This window comes from Dendroctonus ponderosae, unplaced genomic scaffold (assembly GCF_020466585.1).
Source record: "Dendroctonus ponderosae isolate FM_Combo_2020 unplaced genomic scaffold, Dpon_F_20191213v2 Dpon_F_20191213_4, whole genome shotgun sequence".
In the NCBI taxonomy this organism is placed as follows: Eukaryota; Metazoa; Arthropoda; class Insecta; order Coleoptera; family Curculionidae; genus Dendroctonus; species Dendroctonus ponderosae.
The window spans coordinates 6,510,434-6,524,857 of NW_026018611.1; the positions used below are offsets into that span (position 1 = coordinate 6,510,434).

Sequence of the window (14,424 nt, forward strand, 5' to 3'; positions counted from 1 at the left end):
TCTGAAGGGAACAATGTTGCGAAATTGTTCAATATTCATCTGAAGAAACAAACGATGCAGTTGGTTTTTAGTTCCAAAGGAGCTTTGGAAACATTTTTAAACTAATAAATCGACTGTTCCTGATTAGGTCTCACCGCATAAAGTCGCGATGGAAAAGCGATTCCACTGCTATATTGAGCTTCGTTTGCTTGATACGCGATTAACTAAGCTAAAAAGCTGCTGTTTATTACCCAAAACGCATTGTTTTTTTAGTTATATTAGCTTGAAGTCGAAAGTTTATGAAGCTGAAGTTTGACTCACAAATGTTCAAACACTTGATTTTCAGTTTCTTGGTTTTGAATCAAATTTTTCAAAGCCCTGAATTAACAAAATAGTTAATAAATTGGGGATTTTGCTTGCAGATAAGTAGTTTCAGTTTTTTCACCAGCTGTTGAGAAATTATTGCCAAACAATGATTTAAAGAAACAGAAAGTTGTCTTTCTTTAGAATATGTATATAACAGAATGAATATATATAGAATATGTATATATATATAACATGTACTTAGCCGATTTTCTTTCCTAAAAGTAGTAGTTTTTCTTTAGATGCTTTGGAAAGTTTTTCCAAAGGAGTCAAGTTTTCGAGGTTTTAGCAAAAAACACCGATTTTTCTTAAATATTTTACATGATTTTCAATCCGGCAGCCATTACAATCAGAAATAACGCAAAAAAATATATCGAAAAGTGCAGTATTGCGAAAGAACTTATAAAAGGGATGAAAAAGTGAAAAGTGCCTAAAAATTAAACCTTTGCGGAAAACTAAAACAAATTTTCGAGTGACCACTACTCGGAAATTATTCTATAATTTATAATGTTTTATATGAAAAAAACGAAAACTTTTGTTTGGATAAAAAACTATTTGTCGCCGTTTGTTTAATCCAATTGCCGCTTCTGATATTGCGGCTTTATTGAATCAAATTAAGTAATTTTGGTGTGAAATTTGGCATTGAGAACGACGGAAAATTTTAAAAAAATATATCAAACACTGAATGAAACAAATTATTGTAACCGAATTTCAACAAAAAAAAACTTTGCAAATAACCCTGAAAGTCTTGAGAACGCATTTTACAAGGCTGTGAATAAACCCAACATGTTTCGCGTGTTTAAACTACTCATCATCAGGTGCTGAACCTGATTGCAAATTAGAAGGTTTGTAGAAAGGTTTTTCTAAAAAAATAGCAAAACAATTTGCTTGTTTCTTACGAGTCTTTAGTCGATGTTCTTACCTAAGAGCTGAAAAAAAATAGCTTTTCTTTAGACTCCTGTTCTTGAGATTTTTGCAAAAACTTACTTAAAAAAATGACCGATTTAAATAAGTATTTAAATTTTCTGGATCAGTCCATGAAAAAGCACTTACCAAACAATTTCTTAATACTCCATGGAATCTCCGCAGGAATGGTTCAATTGGTCTCACTGGAAAACACTTAGAACTGGGACGTAAACAGTGTAAAAGTGGCCCAATGGTTGCGGTGGATTAACCGGCAAATTCGCTCGTTGTATCCATACTAAGCGGGTTTCTTAATAGGGCCCCGATAATATTCTTAATCTAAAAGGCACCGTATTTTCCATATCAGCCCGTTAAACCCGTTACCTCTACGCTATTCTATCGATCTGGAACTTAACCCCTAAAAGGTGAGCCTTTTTAGCCTAATTTCCTTCCATCGCACATTATGGCTCGGGTGGAATTTCCAGCTAGGAAAAATGTACCTGCATGAACCAGCAGCGGTCAGATTTCCCAAAGTCATCGTGTCCTAATTCTTGGAGAGGTGCCGGAGGACTTGGATACTTACTTAAATGCAAATAGAAAATCGAGCAAGCGATTGAGGCCATTTATTCACTCGATGTATCATCCGCAATATCGATTGTTTGGATAAAAGTTGGATAAAAGTTGAATAAAAGGAAAAAGTCGCCACATGGTGCCAAAACCACAACAAAACTATGAGGAAAATCAACTTAATTTAACAATGCCCAATATCATTAACTATGGGAAAATTGCTATATCGGGTGCTATTTACTAGCTTGGCTTGAAAGCCCCATTATTACAGGTTTCTATGAGTTGTTGGGCTCAAACTCATTTGCTACGCAATTATTTATATACACGGTGGGCCAATTTCCGTCAGCGAAAAAAAAACGAAAGGAACAAATACTCTTTAACCATGAACTATAAACTAACGGGTTTTTCAAGTGAAACTTGCGCCTAAAAGTCCAAAAGTGGGTCACTCGGGAAGAAGACCTGCACACGGTTTGGCCATAAAAATTTGCATATCAAACACAACGACATCGTCTTTGACTCGATGAAATAACACAAGTTGATGGTAATCTAAACGTTCGTCGTGACCTTTGCCGGCCCAATCAAGCAAATTTTGCCCTTCTAAACACCGTGAATTATATATGCGGACGTTTTATGGCCAATTTATTGATATTTCAATGCAGTTTTCAAGTTGAATGCCAGTCGACATGGCCATAAGCGAAAGGATAACGTCAAGTTGATCACGTAGAACCAACAGCATTGTATGTTTTGTGAAAATATTGTCACTTTTGTGGGTTATGAAATTGAAGATCTTTTGAGACATTTTGAGTTTTTACCGGTGATATTTTTTGGCTCTAGATGTGCATTTTGCGGTGGAAATCTATTTCTGATTGTTTTGAATGCGGACAGTTTGTGAATACTTGATGACTGTTTTTAGCGATTGCGGCGCAGGCAGGTGAAACGTTTGGTAAAAGCACCGTAATAATTAAAATAAATTCGGTTACCTTAAGGTATTATTGAAAATATCGCCCCAGCCAGTTGGATGTTCACTGATAGCCGAGCTATCAAAACAATAAAATGAATCATCAACTTTCATAAGCGGGAGTTATCTCGCAACTTTATCGACGTATCACCTAATCCAGAAGGGTACAATTAATGGCAGGCCCTTAAGCTCCGATTTCCCGGCTCTTTTTTATTTTGGTTCAATAAATGTGCTGTGCAATAACAACTAAGCCGATGTTTTGTAAATCATTTCTCTATCGCATTGCGGAGGAATGCGACTTCATTTAGATGGTGGAAATTGATTTGGTATTTGTGGACTTTGCCAAGGCGTTTCCAGGTGTATTTTCCTATTAGCATTGCGTGCATGTTGATATAATGGGCATTTGATTGCAGGTGAATGAAATAATACGGCAAATTCGACCTGAATAAATGTAACTAAACTATTGGCCGAAGAGCGGATTTGGGTGTCATTTGATAAGGTTCCCAGACTCCTACGTGTGCGAGATTGAGTTTGGCAAGGTATTTTGATGCTGTGGTCTTTCTAGTTCTTCTTCTACTTCTTCATTATTGGCTTGCGCCGGTTCTTCTACACACTCAGATAATCTCTCACAAAATCATCAGCATCCTCCGATACTATTCTACTACTCAATAACGCAAATGAGGCTGCACTAAGTGCAGCTCAATTTCTACTTAGATCGCGGCATGGTTTGCAAGGACAAGGGGAAGGTGGAGAGTGGCGCGGGTGCCCAAACAGACGCTCAGAGCACGATGGTGCCGCCCAGATTAAATAATAATTCCGCGGAAGCCAGAGCTGGTAGTTAATTCTACTGGTCGACTTTTTTTAGCACGTATTTCAACGCCAATTGATGTTTCAAATTTTCTTAGCGTTCAATTGCTACTAACAATGTTTTTTTTTTCAGAACTTGCAGCTGAAAGCCTTTCTTTAGAAGTTGCCAGGTAAGTCGCTAACTTGAGTTAAAATCTGTGAGGCTTAAATTCTCAATTTCCCCGGCAATTTTCATCACTTTTGGGGAAAGTTCGCTCCTTAACCAGGAACGTTGCCCTCTTCATTACCAATCGGTGATCGAACGGGACGCTGTTCTCGAAGTTGGGCATTTTTATTTATTTAGTTGGCACCTTGCCATCGGGTTGTGACGTAGTGGAGAAATGCGCCTGTGACGTCGGTGGCAGTTTGCTATCCCCTGGGAAGGTGTGGGTGGCATCCATGACGTATTGTCGATGATTGATTTGATTGGTCGATATTTGGCTGTTTTGAGTGTTTTTTTTTCATGTTGCCTAATGTTGATTAGGAAGGTTGGAGCAGCTTAATTTGGCTTAGTGGTAAAAGTCGATTTTTCAAGGAAAGTGGCTGAATTTGCTGTTTTTTGGTAAATAATCAAGAAAGCCTGAAAATGTTCAACGGTGAAAAAGCCCCAAATTCAAACTAAACAAAAAAATAGTCTTAAAATGTCTTAAAAATTATAAAAACTATAAGAATTTGGAATAAATCGACACTCAGCGTTTTCAACATACAAAATTAAACCTTTCTTCTTTCCTTAATTGTTTGAAAGTTTAAAGTTCCCTTAAAATGTATTTTTTTTTCTCTTCAATTAGTTCGAATAAATGGGACGAAGAAAATTTGATGTTTTCTGGCAACAAAAAAAAATTTGTCTTGCGGATTTTCATTTAAAATATCTTCACCTGAAAAATTTGCATGAGATAGCGGACAATTGAGTCTCAAAGTTGAGAAATTTTCATCGGAATCGCACTAGATGCTGATTTTTTTCTGTTGTTTAGGCGCGCATCGAAAAATGAACGCTTCTCTGCAAGAGCGCGCTCAGCTCAAAAATTCTTAATTTCTCACTTGAGGCAAGTACAAACTTGTAAGTTACTCAAGACATAACAGACAGTCGAGCTTCAGAATTCAATAATTTTTAATGCAATCGCAGTAAATCCTGATTTTGTCTGGTTGTTTAAACGAGGGTCTTAAAATGGGCGTTATCAGACCAACGCGCGCTCTCCTCAAAAAATTCGTAACTACTCATTTGGGGCAAGTAAAAACTTGTAAGTTTCCCAAAATATAGCAGACCGCCAAGGTTTAGAATTGAGTAATTTTTATTGCAATCGCACTAAATTCAAATTTTTTCTGGCTGTTGAAACGAGGGTCTAAAAATGGGCGTTTCCAGACCAACGTGCGCTCTCCTCAAAAAATTCGTAAGTACTCATTTGGGGCAAGTACAAACTTGTAAGTTTGCCAAAATATAGCCGGTAGTCGAGGTTCAGAATTCAGTAATTTTTAATGCAATCGCACTAAATCCTGATTTTGTCTGGCTGTTTAAACGAGGGTCTTAAAATGGGCGTTTTCAGACCAACGCGTGCTCTTCTCAAACAATTCGTAACTTCTCATTTGGGGCAAGTACAAACTTGTAAGTTCGCCAAAATATAGCAGACAGTCGAGCTTCAGAATTCAGTAATTTTTAATGCAATCCCACTAAATGCTAATTTTGTCTGGCTGTTTAAACGAGGGTCTAAAAATGGGCGTTTTCAGACCAACGCGCGCTCTTCTCAAACAATTCGTAACTTCTCATTTGTGGCAAGTACAAACTCGTAAGTTGTCCAAAATATAGCAGACAGTCAAGACTCAGAATTGAGTAATTTTTATTGCAATCGCACTAAATTCTGAATTTTTCTGAGTGTTGAAACGAGGGTCTTAAAATGGGCGTTTTCAGACCAACGCGCGCTCTCCTCAAAAAATTCGTAACTGCTCAATTGGGGCAAGTACAAACTCGTAAGTTTGCCCAGAATATAGCAGACAGCCAAGGTTCAGAATTGCGTAATTTTTATTACAATCGCACTAAATTCTGATTTTTTCTGGCTGTTGAAACGAAGGTCTAAAAATGGGCGTTTCCAGACCAGCTCGCGCTCTTCTCAAAAAATTCGTAACTTCTCATTTGGGGCAAGTACAAACTTGTAAGTTTGCCAAAATATAGCAGACAGTCGAGCTTCAGAATTGAGTAATTTTTAATGCAATCGTACTAAATTCTGATTTTTTCTGACTGTTAAAACGAGGGTCTTAAAATGGGCGTTTTCAGACCAACGCGCGCTCGCCTCAAAAAATTCGTAACTACTCATTTGGGGCAAGTACAAACTTGTAAGTTTCCCAAAATATAGCAGACCGCCAAGGTTTAGAATTGAGTAATTTTTATTGGAATCGCACTAAATTCTGATTTTTTCTGACTGTTAAAATGAGGGTCTTAAAATGGGCGTTTTCAGACCAACGCGCGCTCGCCTCAAAAAATTCGTAACTACTCATTTGGGGCAAGTACAAACTTGTAAGTTTCCCAAAATATAGCAGACCGCCAAGGTTTAGAATTGAGTAATTTTTATTGGAATCGCACTAAATTCTGATTTTTTCTGACTGTTAAAATGAGGGTCTTAAAATGGGCGTTTTCAGACCAACGCGCGCTCGCCTCAAAAAATTCGTAACTACTCATTTGGGGCAAGTACAAACTCGTAAGTTGCCGAAAATATAGCAGACAGCCACGGTTCAGAATTGAGTAATTTTTATTACAATCGCACTAAATTCTGATTTTTTCTGACTGTTGAAACGAGGGTCTTAAAATGGGCGTTTTCAGACCAACGCGCGCTTGCCTCAAAAATTTCGTAACTACTCATTTGGGGCAAGTACAAACTTGTAAGTTCGCCAAAATATAGCAGACAGTCGAGTTTCAGAATTCAGTAATTTTTAATGCAATCGCACTAAATTCTGATTTTTTGTGGCTGTTGAAACGAGGGTCTAAAAATGGGCGTTTTCAGACCAACGTTCGCTCTCCTCAAAAAGTTGGTAACTATTCATTTGGGGCGAGAACAAACTTGTAAGTTGCCCAAGATATAGCAGACAGTCGAGCTTCAGAATCCAGTAATTTTTATTGCAATCGCACTAAATCCTGATTGTTCTTTCTGTTTAAATGAGAGTCTAAAACTGACTGTTTAATAATTGGTCCAATTTAGTGGCGAATAAATGAGGAAAAATGCGTAGTGGTCAAAGAAGTCTCTAAAGTCACACTGTTGTTTGATTAAAAACTTGAAGTTTTTTGATAAAAATCACACGTATAAACACAAACACAGTTTCAAAGAAAATGTCCATCCTCCACTGTGCTTCACGCTCTTTTCCTATTGCAAGTCCAGGGCCATACTAACCGTCCTTCCGATAATAGAGAACCTCCGCATGCTTCTCGACTCCCTTCTGCAAAGCCTCCCTCAATCCGCTGACGGCCTGTTGGGAGGTGAGTGGACCGCAAAGAAAGGAGCAGGAGGCCGACTTTTGCATAACTTCGGCTCTGGAATAGCCGGCCAAACGGCAAAACCCATCTGAGCAATATATGATATTGCATTGTCCCGGTTTCGAGTAGTTTGCAACTAGAAACGAACGATCTGAAAGCAAAAAAATTCGGTTTAATCCAGTTGCATCCTGGAGATTGGGATGAAAATGTACAAAAATGTGGGTTTTTGAAGTCGAAAAAAAGGTGAAACTAGTCGTTAACGAGATATGGCTGCTACTGTTAAGAGGGGAAAGTTCAAACGTTTCTAAAACAGTCTCCAAAGCAGCAAGCCTCTAATCTTTATAGTGCAGTTTCTTTTAAGTATTATGTGAAACTGATTGTGGCAAATTCGGTTAGAAAAATTGAAAATAGGACCCAAAGGCCGTTTTGGTTGAACCTGTGCTGATGGAAATTAACTCAACAAGTAAACAAACATTAATTTAAAAAATGCTAAAACATTAATTAAAAGGAATCAAGACCGTCTTTATTTATGTAATCTCTAACTGAAATCAAGCAGGTTTTCCGCATTTTCGCAGCAATGCGCATTAATATCACATTAGAAAAGTTAAATGTTATGATTATATGTAGAGTGGACCGCAACTGATTACGCAGATCGATTGATAAGCACGGATCAACTTGCGGTAAACTAATAAGAAACTTGTTCGCTTTTAAAGTTAAAAATCTAAATGGCTTTAGTTTCTAACTTTGCGCTAATTTGCATTCAAGTGGCGAAAGTTGCAAACGGTGCACGATAGAAACGACTTTGGAACAAATCAGAAAATGGAACAGGCAACGAATACATCAAAAATGTGGTATCAATCAAAAAACTGGTAGTTTATGGGGCTTTTTTCCCTAAAATTCACGGACTAAAAGACCAAAAAACTCCAACTGCTATCAAAAACTAATCGATTTTTTTTATTGGTTCGTAAAACTATGCAATTAACTTTTGTCCATTTGCCCGCGCTTCTCTACCTAATAAACGTCTGAAATGCTTCTGATTCGATTTACATTCGCATCAATTACCGATCGGGAAATGTGTCTCGTTTTCACTGAAAAGTTTCGACATGTTAAAACACCAACCATATTCCTTGGAACTATTTTTACGGCAGAAGTAGGAGTAATTTAAATACTGGCTCTGGCAATAAACACGTGTGCTAATGCTTAAAATGCGTGCCATAAACATTGCGGAAGCGAAAATGCTCTTTTGATTAATCCCCATATATGAATGTAATAAGATCAACATTGTCTGGGAAATTTTGCCATTTATCTAATCGGGATATTGCGGGAGAGTTTAATGAGCAGAAGCAGTTGAAAGAGAGATGAGGTGAGGCGTTGAAAAAGTTTTCCGCTCTGTGAGCAGAATGTTTGCTTTTTCTCCAAGTCGCAAATATTAGGAACATTTTGCAAGCGTTTTCAGGTTTTAATAGAGTTTCCAATCGAATCTCAGAGAGTTAAGTTTCTAGGCCACTCTGTGCTCTGTAAATAATCTAAACTAAAATTCACAAGGCTGCTTTTGTTGCAATAGTGATTAAAGATTAAAAATGAGCGACAAACCGTCCAAAGATCTAAAATATTTTCCCATTTTAAAGCGCGCATTTTGCAATTCTGCATTCGGTTCATGCTCCAATTGCACTTTCAATCAGAATACAGAAGCGTGGAGAAATAGATGAGAAAACCTACTTTTTCCGCTTTTTTTTTAAAGAAGAATTTTAGCAATTAAACGCGCAAAAATATATTTTAGCTTGTAATGTTGTCAGTCGAATACTGCACAAAACGAGAGCCAAAGGGACAGTAAATTTTCAAATATTCCGCAGTTGAAAGGACAACTTTTTATGGCCACGTCAGCACGTTTTTGGTCTTGTTTCGATGTTTCAGTAGGAGAGTAAAAAAGTTAAAAGAGAGATGAAAGAAATTGTTCACCGCTTAGTGCTCTGAAGAACTTTAGTTGTTGCTGGCGGTAAGCAAGCATTTTGCATCTCAACTCGCTTTTCAGTCACTAAAAGCATTTTCAATAATAACAGAGAGGTAACAAAGGAAAATTTAAAGATTCAATAGTGAAGAAAATGAGAGTCAGAGAGCTGCAAAATGCAGGGAAAGTTTGAAAACACAGTTTGTACCCAATCAATTTCAGTCTCCATTCATTGGGAGTTTAAAAGAGTTTAAAGATAAATTAGAGAACAGGTTGAAATTTAATGCGTTTTCCAATCTGTAACAGCATTTTCGATAATAACCGAGAAAAGTTAGAGATTCTATAATAGAAAAAATGAGTCAGTTTGAAAGCAAAGTTTCAAGCTCATGGTGGATTTTCGCTCTTGTTTCGACGGATTTCAGACGAAATGTTTTCAAAATTCCTCTAAAAGTCAGAGTCAGAAAGGTGGAAAACATTCCGCAGTTTGAACTCACTGTTTCCTTTTCAGAATCCATTTTTTTTTCTCCTTATCCTTTATTCTTATTTTTTGTTGTTTTTTTTTGTACTTATAATATATTTTACATGCAACGTGTTTCTCAGTCTCTAATCCCTTTCTCACTGCAGAAGCAAGAGTTTAATGAGTCGATGGACAAGAATCTAAAAAAGTTCAAAGAGTCAGTAGTAAAATTTCGCGTTAAAAAGCATTGAAAAATTGCAATTTAACATAAAATTGCAAAGATTTTGCATCATTTTTATCCTCCAATCGAAGTTAAACGAGATGTTGACACTATTTCTTAATTGAGACGGAAAAAATGTATTTATCACCTCAGTGTAATTGAACAGTAGAAAAATAGTTGAAAAGTTGCCTAAATAAATAGCCGAGAAAACCCTTAGCGCAAAAACCAACACAAATATAAGGCAGGACATAAAAGTGAAAGTAAACGATCCGAAAATCGCGACTTTCCGAATAAACTACGGAAAAAGTGGAGGCGAGGGTGTTGTTGAGGTATCGATTGTCTTGCAGCAGTTTTCACTAACTTTTTAGCCACCGTTTCTAGTTTTATAGGGTGCGAGGTTATAACATTTATTACTGTCACATGGCCCGAACTTCCGCTATAATTCTGGAACGTTGAATTGTATATTTTATGGATCCGTACAATGATGTATACATAATCAGGCCGATTAGTTGCTTTGCGAAACTATTTAAGGACTTCTTCCTAGTGCCTCAAGTGGCCAAACTCCACCAAATGCGAGTATCAAATAATAACGGCATTTCGGTAATAAATGTTGTTTATGAGCCATTGGGAAAATACCTTTAGGCTGATATATTACGCTAAAGGGGCATAAATTGTCAAGGAACGAGTGTAATAAATCTTAATCCATATATCGCAGGTGAATATCATTGCGGAAAAATGGAGTAAATTGGCCGAGTCTTAGATTGTTGCGAGACACACGATACTTTCTGCACACGTTTCGAACTCACCTGTTGTTTCGGACATTTCCTCGAAATGCTCAATGCACCTTAAAACGTATCCGCTGATCTTCGAGGGCATTATGCAGGAATTTTCAAAAAAGTCGCTCATTTCAGTCACTTTGCTCCAAATCGGTATCGTCATAGAATGAGTGCGCTTAACCGAAGCAACCAATTCACGTTTCCTATTAACTCCTAATTTCTAATCCTGATGGTTTAATGCATGAAAAGGAATTCGAAAGATCTCGAACATGCGACAATGGCACGACAAGAGAGCAATTTTCTTAAAATAACCGCACATTTTCCACAAATAACATTATTCATCTGGCTCGCATCATCAACATTATTGCATCTTGATGGGTTTCCGGCTCGACGAGTTTCACTCCTACTCGCTTTTCATCTATCGAGCAGTGCATATTGAAAGTTGCATTATCGATGCGATGTTTCCCATCATTTACAACCACTGATTGCTTATTTATATCAGCCGCAACAATAAACAGCTCAGTTTATGCCAAATTGTTCTGGATAAATTATCCCGAGATGCCAGCAGGTTTGCACTCGACACTCACGAAAATATTTATTGTATTCATAAACAGAAGTAAAGTGAAAAGGATCTGTTGATGGGGACTGAAAGTGATAAAGACCTAATTAGATGCAACTTGCCATAGGCAGAGCAGCAACAACTTTTTTGCTTAAGTGGGTTTTGGCTTTCTATCAAAAACTCGAATGATTTTTTCAGCAGGCCATTGAGTCCATTCCGCCGGTGAGTTGATTAGCAAATAACGGTAAATGGCTGGCGTATTTAGAACACAAAGCTATTGTGGTTGAAACAATTGCGTATTGTCTGGATCCCCGGGCCTGGAGGAACATTGACGCACTTGTCTCCTCAAGCCATTAGGCGCCGAAAGCTCAGGAATTTCTTCACTGAACTGGAATTAAAATGCTTTTCCATGTTGCTCATGCCCGAATCATTTCAGATCCATCATGTATCGGCAGGGCTTTCTATCAATTTGCCAAAATGGGTAGCTTTCTAGTAAATATATAGATGGAGTATTTGGTTTGGAATCTCGAAAGAAGTTCGCAAAAGAGGCGAGACATAGAAGAGAATTTACCAAGTTTATTAAATGAAGAGGGTCTTGAGGGAGATTTTTGTTAAGGAGCTGCTTTGATTTTTTTTTATTTTTTGCGCCTGCCTCCGTCTTCTGCATGTGCTTGAGACGCTCTATCGAAAAGGCTCCTATGGTTGAACGAGTTTTATCAACGGTTTCTGAGATACGCAAGTTTTGACTTTGCCATTCTGTTTAGTTTTTATCAGTCTGTTTTTAGCGTCTTAGAGGTCAGGAATGTTTGGAAAGTCTCATTAGTTCGCTACATTTATGAAGACGCTTTATGGAAAATGTTCTGACGGTTGAGTGGATTTTTTAAGCGTTTCTCAGACACGCAATTTTGAAGTGCGATCGTTCCCTAATTTTGCTGCAGACTTTTTACAAGTTTGGAATTTTGCTAAAATTCCAATTCGGGGAAAATAATATTTTATTTGCTCTATCTGAAAGGCGCGTTTTTGAGATGCGCGGTTGAAAACTTCAACTTTTCCTTATTTTTTTACTCTTCTGCCTCTAACTTTTGAAAAGTTGGGACTTTCGTAATCAATTCAATAGCAAAACAGTTTTTTAAATGTTCGATTTAAAAAAGCATTGGGGATGGCCAGAAATTTACAATGGATTTTGAGATACGCGGGAGTAAACTTCAATTTTTCTTTACTTTTTCACTTTTTTGCTTCTAACTTTTGAAAAGTTGGGACTTTCGGAATCAATTCAATAGCAAAACAGTTTTTGAAACGTTCGATTTAAAAAAGCATTGCGGGTGGCCAGAAATTTACAATGGATTTTGAGATACGCGGGTGTAAACTTCAACTTTTCCTTACTTTTTCACTTTTTTGCTTGTAACTTTTGAAAAGTTGGGACTTTCGGAATCAATTCAATAGCAAAACAGTTTTTGAAATGTTCGGTTTAAAAAAGCATTGCGGATGGCAAGAAATTTACAATGGATTTTGAGATACGCGGGTGTAAACTTCAACTTTTCCTTACTTTTTCACTTTTTTGCTTCTAACTTTTGAAAAGTTGGGACTTTCGGAATCAATTCAATTCAATAGCAAAACAGTTTTTGAAATGTTCGATTTAAAAAAGCATTGCGGATGGCCAGAAATTTACAATGGATGTTGAGATACGCGGGTGTAAACTTCAACTTTTCCTTACTTTTTCACTTTTTTGCTTCTAACTTTTGAAAAGTTGGGACTTTCGGAAACAGTTTTTGAAATGTTCGATTTAAAAAAGCATTGCGGATGGCCAGAAATTTACAATGGATTTTGAGATACGCGGGTGTAAAGTTCAACTTTTCCTTACTTTTTCACTTTTTTGGTTCTAACTTGAAAAGTTGGGACTTTCGGAATCAATTCAATAGCAAAACAGTTTTTGAAATGTTCGATTTAAAAAAGCATTACGGATGGCCAGAAATTTACAATGGATTTTGAGATACGCGGGTATTAACTTCAACTTTTCCTTACTTTTTCAGTCTTTTGCTTCTAACTTTTTCCAGATTACAAATTTCTGAATAAAGTGGAATTTGAAAAATATGGTTTATGCGACGCTCCATCGCAGAGAGAATCACGACCAATAAGGTATTTTCAACGGTTTTCGAAAAAAACGCTTAACCCGCCCAAAAAAAATATTGAAGATGCAAACTTAGATTTCCATATATAATGTGATTGAAAATATTCCCGCTCTTTACAAGACGAAGGGCCGACAAATTTGAATGCGTTTTTCACCCGAAACTTCACTCTTGCCACCCTAAATCCAGAAGCTCAACTCTGATATAACGCAAATATTTCTTTTATTTATGATTTTCATAAAAGACTTAGGAAAGCATGGTCGGATATCGGCCGCATTTAAACTGGCCTTATAATTTTCAGCTCGATATCTTGAAAATTCCCAACTCAGTTGAAACACAAAAAATAGCTTATAAAACGGTCGGCTTTCTAGTGGGGAAAACTACTAAAGGGTCCAAAGCGACTTACACTCAAGGGCGGATCCAGCTTAAAAGTCAGGGGGGGGGGTTATGTAGAAAAAATACAGTCTTCTGTTGTTTATGATCTTAGAAAAATGATCGTCGTTTTGTGCAAAGGCGGCGCAAGATTATTGCAAAATTTCATGTTTTCCGTCCCGTTTTGCATATTTCTCGGAAGCAAAATGAGCAACAACGCTTGTCTTTACATCATTCCAGAGATAACTAAATGGCCTTTATTCGTTTTGGCATCGTTGGATAGAGAATTGAAAAGTTCATTCAGTCGTAACAACGTTAGTGAGGAAATTCGAGTAGTTTTGACTCAGAAAGCGAAATTTGAATAGCAGACATTTAGGTGCAAGATTATACCAAAATTTAATGTTTTCTGTCCCGTTTTTGCTCCTTTCTTGAAGGCAAAATAAGCAAGAACGCTCATTTGTACATCATTCTAGAGAGAAATAAATGACCTTTTTAGAAAGTGAACATCGATAAGCAAATGTTGGCAGTTTTCTCAAAAAATTCTTGAATTCAAGAAGTTTCATATTTGCGTGGTTTCTTTTTAGTTGCCAAATCGACTTGAACATGACGCTGCTTTTTTCGAAGTTTCTCAAGAACCATTTGAGCCACAGAATTCGTTTTGGCATCGTTGAATAGAGAATTGAAAAGTTCATTCAGTCGTAACAACGTGAGTGAGGAAATTCGAGTAGTTTTGACCCAGAAAGCGAAATTTGAACATCAGACACTTAGGTGCAAGCTTATGCCAAAATTTAATGTTTCCCGTCCCGTTTTTGCTCATATCTCGGAGGCAAAATGAGCAAGAACGCTCATTTGTACATCATTCTAGACAGAAATAAATGGCCTTTTTAGAAAGT

At 37.1% G+C, this 14,424-nt stretch overlaps 1 protein-coding gene across 9 annotated transcripts in view; it reads right to left on the reverse strand.

Annotated features, from left to right (window-relative positions):
• The window catches only part of LOC109537067 (potassium voltage-gated channel subfamily H member 6), a 64,342-nt gene that overhangs the window by 34,191 nt on the left and 15,727 nt on the right, over positions 1–14,424 (reverse strand). For 7 of the 9 annotated variants that reach the window (XM_019903606.2, XM_019903612.2, XM_019903607.2 and 4 more), the window contains exons 1-2: positions 10,505–12,630; positions 6,991–7,224 (exon numbers count right to left, since the gene is read on the reverse strand). In XM_019903606.2, coding sequence (XP_019759165.1) covers positions 6,991–7,224; positions 10,505–10,637 — 367 coding nt within the window. In that variant the 5' untranslated portion in view covers positions 10,638–12,630. Of the gene's footprint in view, positions 1–6,990; positions 7,225–10,504; positions 12,631–14,424 lie in introns of those variants that run through there. The other 2 variants (XM_019903615.2, XM_019903609.2) reach the window with 1 other exon arrangement.